General features: G+C 32.4%; 1 protein-coding gene across 2 annotated transcripts in view; it reads right to left on the bottom strand.

The window, feature by feature from the left end:
* Positions 1–861: 861 nt before the first annotated feature.
* Csgalnact (Chondroitin sulfate N-acetylgalactosaminyltransferase) overlaps positions 862–12,689 on the bottom strand; it is a 139,993-nt gene continuing 128,165 nt past the window's right edge. For both annotated transcript variants that reach the window (XM_066406832.1, XM_066406833.1), the window contains exons 9-11: positions 8,488–8,682; positions 8,283–8,430; positions 862–1,591 (exon numbers count right to left, since the gene is read on the bottom strand). In XM_066406832.1, coding sequence (XP_066262929.1) covers positions 1,364–1,591; positions 8,283–8,430; positions 8,488–8,682 — 571 coding nt within the window. In that variant the 3' untranslated portion in view covers positions 862–1,363. The remainder of the gene's footprint in view (positions 1,592–8,282; positions 8,431–8,487; positions 8,683–12,689) is intronic.

The raw sequence follows: 12,689 nt of genomic DNA, 5'->3' as shown, positions 1-12,689 counted from the left end.
CTTTATTTAATATGATAGTGTTTTAATTTTATATCAGCTGCTGAATATGTCCTCTATCTATCAATATAAAAAAAATGTAAGAAATGAGAACTCAAGACCCATCAATCCGCATCATCCCGTATATTAAATCAAAGTCGGAAAATTTCCGTTTGTCGGAAATACTCGGTGTATGATAGGTACAAATTTTCAGTAAGTTTTGATAAAAAATAAACAATTAATTAAAAAAAAAACGAAAAAAAGTGTTTTTTAACATTCTGTAGATGAAAGACGAAGCATTTTTGGACATGTCTTCATATGAACTTTTCGTCTTAAATTTCGCTCAGGATTGACCCATTCAAATTTTTACCATCTATTCAGAAACACCGTGTATAACGCAAAAAATACTTTCTGTTGGTGAACTTTAATCGCCTGTGTTATCACGCAGTGACGTAATTTATCATTTCGTTAAATGAAACACCCTGTATATTATTAGTCATGTGGAATTCACAACAAACTTAAAATGTTTATTTGTGGTGCAGCATTTCAAGTTTAAATTAATTCGTTTTTGAAATACTGACGAGTAGAGCTTAGGGACCCCAAAATGTTATCTTGTTCTTTAGCGAATTACTGGTATTTTAAGTGATAAATCTCTGGAAAAATACTATTTTCTACAATGGGGCACTATCACAAAATTAAATTAGTTTTTTTTTTCTTCCAAATTTTAAGTATCATTTCCATTGACACTGTTTATTGACTTTATTTGCTGGTGTCGATATTTGAACATTTAACAAACGAGTAGTTGCTTAACAACCTTCACATTACAAAAGTAATAACGACCGAAGATTATTAAGGACTATAGGGGCATTTAGAAACGACTAGGTCAAGTGTTTCGTTTCAATTATTATTTTTACTATATAACCTGAGATTTTGAACTGGTTTTGAAACTAAGATAAAATTTGATTTTCAGTGTACGGGCTACCACACCACAATCAAGTTTCGCTAGAAACGGAGTCAAAAATATTGCACGTTACACAACACACAAAATCGAAGTTCATAAGAACTTACTCTCTTAAACTCTTTTTTTAACTTATTTGAAGACAATATCTATAGAAATCTCGGTCAATTCCTGTTTCTTTCACAACAAATTTTTAATACAAAATCTCAACGGAAGGATACATTAACAATTAATGTCGTGATCATTCTGTATTAAATTTAAGACATTAGTCTATGAAATATGATCCTCTTAAATCCAACAAAAAACAAAAATAAACAATAAATCACAAAATAATCATCTCACAAGCAGTCTTAAAACAGACTTCTCTTTATCACATTAATATCCCACATCTCAAAAAAAAGATCAAATTACCCTAACAATCATCTCCAACTACCCTTTACCGCTACGTCTATTAAGGCCCTTATTCCTAAAGACATTCTTCATTGGTTTTAACGGATGAACGGGATACTTAGCTGTATTACTATTAGCTGCTATATCATCTCTAAACGCTAAAAAGCCCAATTGGGCGTGGGAGGCCTCGTTTAGGGCTCGCGACCTGATACAGGCCCTGTACTGATCAGCGGACAGTTTCTGACCACCTGGACCTCCGGAACAAACCTGGAAAGAAATGTTCTTTCAACGGGAGTTTCAAATCAAGGCAATCAAATAGTTAACTCTACAACTCAAACCAAAACGGCGAAATTTTGAGGCAGTTCACAGGGTGGCGCAATAGTGTGTGACAAAGCACTTCTTTCATATTTTATTGGAAAAAAGTTTTTACGTATAAGAAAGTTGTGAGAGAACACGACGCCTAACTTAATTGCTACTTTTGTACCAAAGGTGTAAAATCCCACAAAGTTTTACGCTCGCAGCTGAAATTTGTTCGCAGAGCTCGCGGAAAAAATTGAGTGAGGGTGCAAAAGGGTTATATCTAAAAATATAAAAATAAACGTGTTGATCTTTAAAAATATTGTTAAAGTTAAAGTTCATAAGGTTATTGCTAAAAATACATTCAGTAGTTGCCATTTAAAACTCGTTTCTCGAGTCCTTTCGACATGCCTGAGGTGGGTAAAAAAGAGTCACGTTTGGCTAAGCCCAAGAATGATAAAAGAGGCATGAAATGTAGATTAGCAAGATTTAAAATTTTTATCAATAACCTCAATCCATATGAACAGGATATAATGTAGTTTAAATTAAAGATCGATAGTATAATATTCAACAAACAGGGTCATCCAAAAAACTTGACCCCCCGTTTAACCTTGAAAAATAAGTACCTTTCAGAAAAGTCCTTAAATATTATACATGAAAACATTTTTTGAAGGGGACAAATTTTTATATCAAATTCAACCCCCAAACTTCACCCTTATATGCATCACAGCAACCCTCTCAAAAATTTTAAGTGGCACGAAGGGTCATGTAACATTTCAAATTAAAGGTGTTTCAAAATTACATTCAATGGTGTAATGGCATCCAAAATATGTCAATTAGATTTTGAGAAAAACAACTATAAATTTCGCGAAAAATGCAATGTAAACTCAGTTAAATAGTACGTAAACAATGAAAAAACTTGTTTGTTGATAGGAAATTGGTTTATTTTCGATTTTGAGCTCACAAACAATATTTGGCTAAAAAAATAAAAGAATAAATAAATAACTAGAAATAACCAAAGACTGTTTGTAAGCTCAAAATCGAAAACAAATCAATTTCCTTTCAACAAACAGGTTTTTTCATTATTTACATACTAGTTAACTGAGTTTGCATTGCATTTTTTATTAAATTTATAACTATTTTTCTTAAAAAAGAATTAATAAATTTTGAATCCCATTACATCATTGAATATAGTTTTGAAAGACCTTTAATTTGAGGTGCTACATGACCCCTCGTGTCATTTAAAATTTTTGAAATGGTTGCTGTGATGCATATAAGGGTGAAATTTGGAAGTTGAATTTTATATAAAAAATGTATCCCCCTCAAATACTGTTACGACGTATTTTGGGAATTTTCCGAAAAGTCCTTTTTTTAGGATTAAGGGGAGGCCAAGTTTCGTTGGATGACCCTGTATAGTCTAGAAAGTATTTGGATTATTTCTCAATTTTAATACATTTTTGCACATTTAGATAATACGTTTTTTAAGTAAAGATTTATCACAGATGGCTTTTGTTGAGAGTAAGGTAACAAAACGCCAGACATAAACATTTATCTCTTTTTTTCGGACCAAAGTCCGATGGAAAACATATGGGAGCAGCTGAAAATTGAGGTCAAGCGAATAGCGCCTCGTAGTAAAATTCAATTTGAGCTATTTTAGGATCATGGGAAGTAGTAATTGAAAAGTATGAATGCAATTCATTGTTGAGTATCCCCAATAGACTGCAGACGTGTTTGAGTATGAATGGTCAATGCATATAAAATAAGTTTGCGAATTTTTATGTATGATTAAATTTTATTTAATTAAAAAGGAAAAAACAACGAATATTTTTTTTTATCAAATCACTTTCTAGGCGCACTATATTTTGGAATGCTTTCATGAGGTGGAAAATGCTATATGTGAGTTGTTTAGACAAGACTCTGATAACTCATTAGATCATGATATTCAACAATTTAGAGGTGAATACCTTTTGTTTTCAATTCAAATTCAAGATTAAATCTTTGATAGATAAATCGAAACTCAGTCAGAGTGAAAATCAAAGTTCGTAACATTAGATCAGCGGCTTCGGTCCGAAGCAAAAGAGGTGCGACATAAATTTTAATTATTGTAGTGAAACAGTCGGATGTAACATTATTATCTTAATAAATGGGATTCCTCTTTCTGATTTCAAAAATATCAGATTTCGCGACTTTATCTCTAATCATTTCCACTCAATCGAAATATTTCTTCGACAGCGATAGAATATAGACAAACGAAACATCTCAGGTTCACACTTTTTACCTATTAAAATTCAGGTTAGTTCAGGTTCAGGTGATTGGTTGGTCCATACTTTATTCCAATGGAACACAAATGATTTTATTAAGTGAAAATGATCAGAGATCACGTCAAGAAATCCTTTTCTATAGCAAAAGAAGCCCAAGGCTAAATAATAACATACACAGTATTTCAATAGAATAATTAAAATTTTATGTCGTAGCTCTTGTTTTATATTAAAGAATTTTCAAAACATTATTTTTAAGTTTTGTGAGCAAAAATACACCAAAAGGCTATTTTAAAATTTAAAATAAAAACGGGGTAATTCAAATGAAAGGTGTATTCAGCTGTAATTCGAACGCCCCGAACATTTTATATTATACAGTACAGACTCGATAGTCCGGATCCCCGATACACCGGATGTCGCGATAATCCGGATGACGTTTTTATTTCATTAAATACTCAGTAATTCGGATTTCCAAGAGACTTGATAATCCGGATAGCAAAGTCTTCAGCGCAAAACAAGCAAAACAAGCCAAAACAAGCTCTCGGTCCTATTAATTTAGTGCGTCTATAGAGGTAATCGAAGAAACACGTTTCAATTATGGCTGCACATAGGAAGGTCCATACCACCCTTAGAATAAAAGAAAAAATAGACATAATTGAGCGATTAAATGCAAGTGTTCCATATAAGGCATTGGCAGTAAAATATTGCGTTGATACGTCAACTATTTCAGATGTTAAATCAAAAAGAACAGTGATTCTGCAGTTTTTTTGTCCAATTACGTGGAAAATAGAAAAATGGCACATTCTCACTTTTGTTTGCTGAACGCTGTGATTTCGGTCCGAGACGTAGAAAAACTTTAAGAAACAGTGCATATCCTAAAATGGAGAAGATTTTGTATCCCTGGTTTTTAAGGCAGAGAAATAGACATGCACCTATTTCGTACGCCATCTTGGTTGAAAAAGCAAAGCAGTTGTATTCTTAGTGTTACTTGAAAGGCAATTTTCACGCCAATAGAGGATACCTAATTAATTTTCGGAACCGACGTGGATTGCGAACTCTGAAAATAAGCGGAAAAAAAATTAACAAACAACGCGAATGCCGTTGATCCATTCAGGGAGAAACTTTTGAGAAACATAGAGAGGGAAGATTTGTTACCAACGCAGATTTACAATGCGGATGAATCTGGCTTGTTCTGGAAAATGCTTGCAGAAAAGACGCTTGTTCACTCGAAAGAAACTAATGCTCTAGGACGTAAAACAAGCAAGGGAAGAATAACTTTTCTAGCCTGTTGTAATGCAGACGGTTGAAACCAACTAAAAGTATTAGTTATCGGAAAAGCAAAGAATCCGCACGCATTTCGGAACCAGAACTTACCGGTTGAATATGCAACAACGAAGAATGCTTGGATGACATCGACTGCATTCAGGGACTAGTTCCATAATTCATTTGTAAAACAGGTGTGAACCGTTTGAAGAGAGAATAATTTATCCGAGAAGGTTTTACTCTTATTAAACAATTTCTCTAGTCATGATAGAGAGGAAACTTTGTTAAGCAACGATGGTAAAATAAGAACCATGTTCCTTCCACTGAACTGCACTGCCTGGAGACATCTCATGGATCAGAATGCTATAAGGTTAACAAAATTGTTTTATCATAAACGTTTGTTTTCATACGTTTTAAGTGTGGATCATGAAGACACTACCCCATGTCTCAAAAACCTGAACCTTAAAAATGCTATTTGGATTTTACATGAAGTTTGGAACAAAGTACCTCAAAAATGTCCTCGAAAAGTGCTGGCATAAACTTCCAATAAAAGCGAATTGGAATCTTAACGATTTTTTGCCGCTATCTACGATAAAGGAAAATGCTTTGACAAAAATGAATAGTAAACAAGATATTTTACCAAGGTACAAAAAATTATCCCGGATTCACATGCTATAGCGGAGATTTTATAATGGAAAATAATATTGAAACCTTAACAGCGGATAAAGAGCATGAGAAAAAAACTTGAGATATAACTTTTTCATCGATTAAACATAGCGAAGCATTTAAATATTTCCAAAAATGTATAAATTGGTCTAAAGATGATAAGAAGTGATAAGCAAATTATGTGATAGGGCTTATTTTTTAAGCCAAAAAAATATTAAGCAAACAATTTTTTTTTTAATCTAATTAATTTTGTTACTTTCATTTTATATTTAATATGTACACTGTGTTCATTTTATTTTGGTACACTTTTAATCCACTGTAAAATCATTATTTCTTGAGATAGAGGTTAAACCAGGTTAAATGTGTTTTTTCAAAGTTTTATGTTGCAATTTTTGATTTTTTCTATCGCGTTTGATTTTAAAACTATCATATAATATCTTTTTTTTTTCAAATGAGAATAAGATAATATATAAAATAATAAATATTTTTGTATTTTTCAATAGATATTGTTGTTCTGATTTCAAATGTGTGCCATATAAATATGTAAGCGTTAGTTCTCTAGTTCAATTGACAATAATTTTCAATAAGAAATAAACAATTTGAAACAGTGAAGCTATTTAATATAATTAATTTAATACTTTACATAATAATTATTTAAGACAAATTAACAAACATATATAAAATCGAAGCTAAACAATTATTAGTTTACTAACAAAAAAAGTTGCAAATTAAATTAGAAATATTGCTCTATATGTCCACATTATTTTTCAATACACATTGTAGATCGTTCAACTCTATGTTCTTTAACTTTTAACATAAAGTTTTCTATTATTTTTCACTTGAAATATTGCATCTCTAATACCAATTTCTAATTCGTAAATGCAATTACAAGGATTTATAAACAATATTTTTGACATGACCCCATAAAAAAAAGTCGCATAATGTGAGGTCGGGATTATTTGGAGGCCATATAGACAAAATTTTGAAAAAACACATTTAACTTTGCTGTTGATTAATACCTATATCTCAAGAAATAATGGTTTCACAATGGATTAAAAGTGTATCAAAATAGAATGAACACAGTGTACATGTTTATAAGTACAGTTTTTGCGTTTTTTTTAACAAAAAAAAAATCGCATTAATCCGAATCCTCGATACTTCGGGCAACCCTTGTTTTAATTGATCTGGATTAGCGAGTCTGTACTGTACAAGTTTTTTTTAACGTATGACTCTCTCTAATTTTATGGGATTCTATTAAAGTAAGAATGAGTATGAAGTAACCGAACTTCAGGAAACGTCTTTTATCTATTTTGTTATTAAAAGTGCCAAAAAATATAAAATAAAACAGCTTTCTTGGATTTAGGCCCACAAACACCTTCGGTAAACAAAACGATGAATATGTTTTCCTAAAAGTGGCATAGAAATGTAAATTTGAAATTTTTGCGGGAGTTTACTCAATGCCCTGGTAGCAACTAATAACATAAAAATGCCCAGAATCCTGCTATTCTTGAGGAAAAAACGTTATCCAATAAGGATATTATTCAAATGGCACCGAAATCCGTGTCGGATGGCTCAAGAGGTAATTTTATTTTGAAACTGACCTAAAATTTAATGGTTTTCGTTTCAGTTGTGGGATGCTGGATTAAGGACCAAAGCAAGGAAATTTTTCCCTGGGCTATCTTGTGAACACACCCTAGCGGTACGAAATAAGTGGCGAGCCTCGTGAGTTAATTAAGAATCATACTCTGGGGAAAAATATTAATTACATTGTAAAGAAGTCTAAAGTAGCAAGAGAATAAATAATGATCCCTAGAAAATTTGCTCAGTGTGGCTTTACACGAAAGAGGATTAATATCTCTAGATGGCTTCAAGAACTAAAATTTCAGTTTTCATTTACCCCTTTTTTACCTCGTGGGCTCAAGTCCGATGGAGAAATCAACTCAGCGGATGACCTCATTTTTTAAAGCCCCATTGAATCGAGAAGGGAACGTTATTAGACATTATTATTCGTAAGTCTTCAAGTGCGCTTAACAGGAGTTCGAGAGATATTAAGAGTTGCGAAATTCATTCACCAACCTCGTATTGAGAAAAATTTAATTGACCCTTATTGGAGCTAAATTTATGAACCAGAAACACCATGAATCATTAGAATAAAGCAATTTGCTCCTACATTTTCTTGATTCCAAATCACTTTTGGAGAATAGCTGATGCGCTCGGAATATTCGACTAAGCACCTTATTGTTCTCCTTACCCCCGAGTCTGAACAATCGATACAAGATTGAGATGTTTAGGTTAAATGCCTCGCATTTAAGTGAAATATTATTGTCGAGTGAAACGTTCCATTATTCACTTAATGAACTGGCAAATGCAGAGATATTTCACTCCATTCAGCGAAATATTGAATTTTCAGTGCCGGCTGGTCAAGTCTTGTAAGGAGTTTTTGCTGATCATGGGCATTATTTTAGAATACTGACCTTTGGATGCCAAATATGGAAAATTCCTGGATCGGTTGCACGTATCACTTTAACGTTGCTGGTGACATACTTCCGGTACAACATCACATCTTCACCTCCCCAACCGACGATGTCTTCGTCGAAACCTTTGACTTTCAAGAAGTCAGACCTGGAACGCATTAATTTATCCATATTGGCGATTAACAGTTCCCTGAAAAAAGCTCACCTATACTGACAAGTCATACCATATCCAAAGTCTCTCCAAAACCCTGTATCCCTAGATATGACTAACTGTTCATTTTCTGATGGCACATCTTTGCCTTGTAAAGTATAAACGACATGTGGATTGTATAAACTAAATACTACTGGATAATATACTTTTTTGCCAGGTTTCGTGTTCCATCTACATCTATCTAGAAATCTAAGATTCATCGTTTTAAATCGGGATTCCTATTGCCGGATTAACCCTAGGGAATACTTCTTTGTAAGAGAAACCCCAATGTTCTTTAAGGAGAAATCATTAATGTGCCGTTAACTTTAATATTAAACTAGTTTCCATAGAATCCAGAAATATGACCAATGCCTAGCCTATTTCAACGCTTCTCATTAATAATTTCGATGAGCCTTAACAAACTTACCCAAACCAGCGGTTAGGTACTCAACTATTAGACCTGATACACAGAGTATTAATTGTAGTGGAGAATTTTTCCGATAAATTCGAAACCCTCTGAAGAATGATAATGTAGTGAATTTTGGATATCTTATAAAAATCATAAAAATTCATATAATTCAATAGAAATATTAACGTTACTTTGTTCTTAGCTCATACCTATCATGAAATAATTTTAATAAATGGTACAAGTAATATGATATTTAATGGAATTTCCCTCTAAATATATACAATTGACGGGAAAAGCTATTGCTGCTTGATCATTATTGTTTAAAAATAAGAAGCAGGAAGAGCATTAAAATTGGTTGATTGTCTTGCAAATTATTCAACGGTGTACAGATTGTTTAAAAAAGATGTGACAATATTTAAGAGACTGATTGCCCAGATCATTTTATAAAAAAAAGTTCCTATAAACATAGATCCGCAAACTCTTTGTTATCGATCTACAGGGTGTTGATCATTCATTAATAAAGCAGTAAAACTAGATTTTTCCAAAACCGCTTGAGATATTATAATGAAATTTTAGGCGTGTCAAAAGCTGTGGGAGACACATACTTTGCAATAAAAAACGATTTTTTAGTCTTACCAGTAGCGTGCACATTGGCACGTCACAGGTTATTTTTAAAGAAAAAAATAGGATGCCACTGGTGAAACTAAAAAATTGTTTTATATTCCAAAATATGCATCTTCCATAGCTATTAACATGCCTAAAATTTTATTATAATATCTCAAGCGGTTTTGGAAAAATATAATTTTTTCTGTTTTTTTAATGAAAGATCAATACTTTGTACACCGGTAACAAAGCATTTGCGGACCTATGTTTATAGGAACTTTTTTTATAAAATGACCTGGGCAATCATTCCCTTAAATATTGCCGCATCTTTTTTAAACACCCTGTATGTTTGCATGCGACCATGTCTGTAATTATTGGCTGACATTTTCAGTTGTTTGTTCAAATTATTCTCACGTCAGCATGTAAGTAATAACCATAAGGTGGCTTTAGAGGACTTAGTTTTAAAATTCCCTTAAACAATAAAATGTATATTAGATATTCTTGCAAAACTCCTGTCCTTTGTCGCTTTAATATTCTAATTCGGCGTCTCAAGTTACTCCATGTAGATGTATATTATCTAGACGTCTCGCAGTAACAAAAGGAATTATAAAACGTTTAATATAAGCTTGGAATCAAGAATAAAGGCAATAACAGAGGCCATTTAATGTCTTATGTTGTAGCAAATTTGAATGCTAATAGTGCGAGAAGATGGGGTTGTTAGTCAACCCCTCCCACCTTAAAATTAAATACATTCCTTCCACCATTCGTTCATGTTAATGCAAAGATATTTCGGAAAGGTGCCCAAGAAAATAGCTTCACTGATATTGAAGGCGAACATAAAATTCAAAATTTTACGTCGCAAAATTTTCAAAAAAGAACTTCTGCCTCAGTAATCTTTCCATCAGAACGACAGTCTCTTGTATAGCCGTTATCTAACAGTTTAAAATAAACCGTTAAAATCTACCATATTTTTAGACTAAAGAAATTGCATATATGGGTCAAGCTAGGGATAAGTAGTAAAAGTTCAGAATCACATTGATAATATTGCTTAATCATCGTAAGATCCTTATAGTCTCGCAGGGATGTGCCGGATAAGAATTATTCAAGTTGCAAAAAAAAAATCCGAAAATATCTGGAAAAAATCAAATTTATACGAATATTTCCGGAACTAGTCGGTAATTATCAAATTTCGAGACGGCATTTTACGGTCAAATTATTAATGTGCTGTTAAGTTTAGTTAGGATTAACATCCAACTAGTGTCTATAGACATGAGAGATCTGACGAACACTAGGACTGTATTTGTACATTTGTATGGAGATTAGTTTACAGTTAAAGTTGAGAGCAAATTAATAATTTAGCCCTTAGTCAGCTCCAAATTGCGTAAGTTAAGTCGCGCTCTCACTAGTCAGCCACGCTTAATTACTTTAACTGAATCAGTTAGACCGAAAAGGAAAATAAATAATTGTTGAACTCACGTGTGAGTTTTTTATAAGTTCCATGAAAGTGATTAATTTAAAAACGTTGTATAAGTAATTTTCGTAGTTAATCAGGAAAACATGACTACATTTCCAATACTTATTAGTGAAATTGAACAAAAGTAGGCCTTAAACAATTCACTTTAACCGAAAAGATATATGGACTGATCAGTTTGATTGAAAACCACATTCAATATGCATTCAGTCTAACTGAATTAGCGAAAATGATTCAGCGAAGTAGACAGTGAGAGCGCGGGTTTAACCACTACTTTATTTAACGCTAAAGGACTGTAGAGAATAGGTTGGTGATGACGGATAGTGCAAATTTGAGAGCATGTTAACTGTTTTTGGTAATTTCCTGAACTAACCTGAATAAAATGAACAATGGGATTAATGAATGGAAGCTTGCAATTAAAATGACTTAGGGGACAAGCGAAAAGTTGGTACTTGTTATCAACAAATATCGGAATGGTGACATATGATGTCCTTCTTTGGGGGATCTGCCATAGATTTAGCAGTTTTTACAGACACGAAGTTCTCGTGTTCTGGTATGGCCTGAGACAACTACATTGTCGACTTTACTACTGACGTTAACGAGTTATTTAGTAAGCATCTCTACTATAGTAGGGAAGGTAAGCCTTCCTCCAAGAACTTGAGAGTTGATAGAATTGATTTTTAACCAAGTAGGATATAAACTTAGATACAACTTGAAACAAAATATCGACATATATAGGGTGACTCATGAAGAACTGTACATAGTTCTACCATGGAACAAGATTACTAAGAGGAATATCGAAAGAGCATTAAAAAGTTGCTTGTATTTTTTATGGTTCTTATACAGGACGTTTTAAACATTTTGTCAAAAAATGGTTTTGGCTGTAACTTTGAAATATCAGTTGTTTTTTTTTATTTTTGGGTGAAAAAGTACATTATTGTGTGTGAGTAAAAATTTAGACTTCAAAAAATCCAGAACCGTCTTCAAAAAATTTAGTACTTTTTTCTTCTAAACCAAAAAAATTCACCCTGTATAAGAATTATCAAAAAAACGCTATGCACATTTGCTAAAGGTTAGATGAACTAATAGTTATACCCAGTCAACAAATTTGTCACACTCTTCATTGCTTTGAAAAAAAAACTAAGTTTACGAAAATGCTACAGTTTTGGATATTTGAATGTACCTACCATCCTTAATTGGAATACACTGCATTTAAAAATCAAATATTGCAATTAATTACAAAACGCAAGACTCTTTAAATTTAATGGAATCAATGGAAAAAATTATTTGAGACATATATGACATTTTAAAATTATAATAACGAGAGAAAAGAAAACTTATTTTTACTATTTTTGGAAAGTGTCTAAAAAAACTTACATAAAACCTATATATGAAATGGAAAATTCGTTACTAATTATTACCAATAAATCACAGGCGACGGCGAAAGTTTTGGGCTCTCATTACTGTTTTTGTAATATTTTGAGATTCGTTTCTACTTATTCTAATAATTACAATAAACGTGTTTTACTATTTATTTCTTAGTTAAAATGCCACATAAATTCTCAAACGCCGACTACGTGGACATTATTTTTATTTATGAGTTTTGTGATGGGAACGGGGGAGCTACTGTCTGGGAATGCAGAAGATGATACCCAAGAAGAAAAATTCCTAACCACCAGATGTTTGAATCAATTTTTAATTACGTTAAAGAGAATGGTAGATTTCTTTGAATAA

The sequence above is a fragment of the Euwallacea similis genome, chromosome 3, assembly GCF_039881205.1.
Source record: "Euwallacea similis isolate ESF13 chromosome 3, ESF131.1, whole genome shotgun sequence".
NCBI lineage: Eukaryota > Metazoa > Arthropoda > Insecta > Coleoptera > Curculionidae > Euwallacea > Euwallacea similis.
Note: the sequence above shows the minus strand (reverse complement) of the source record. Positions and strands in the feature narration are given on the sequence as shown.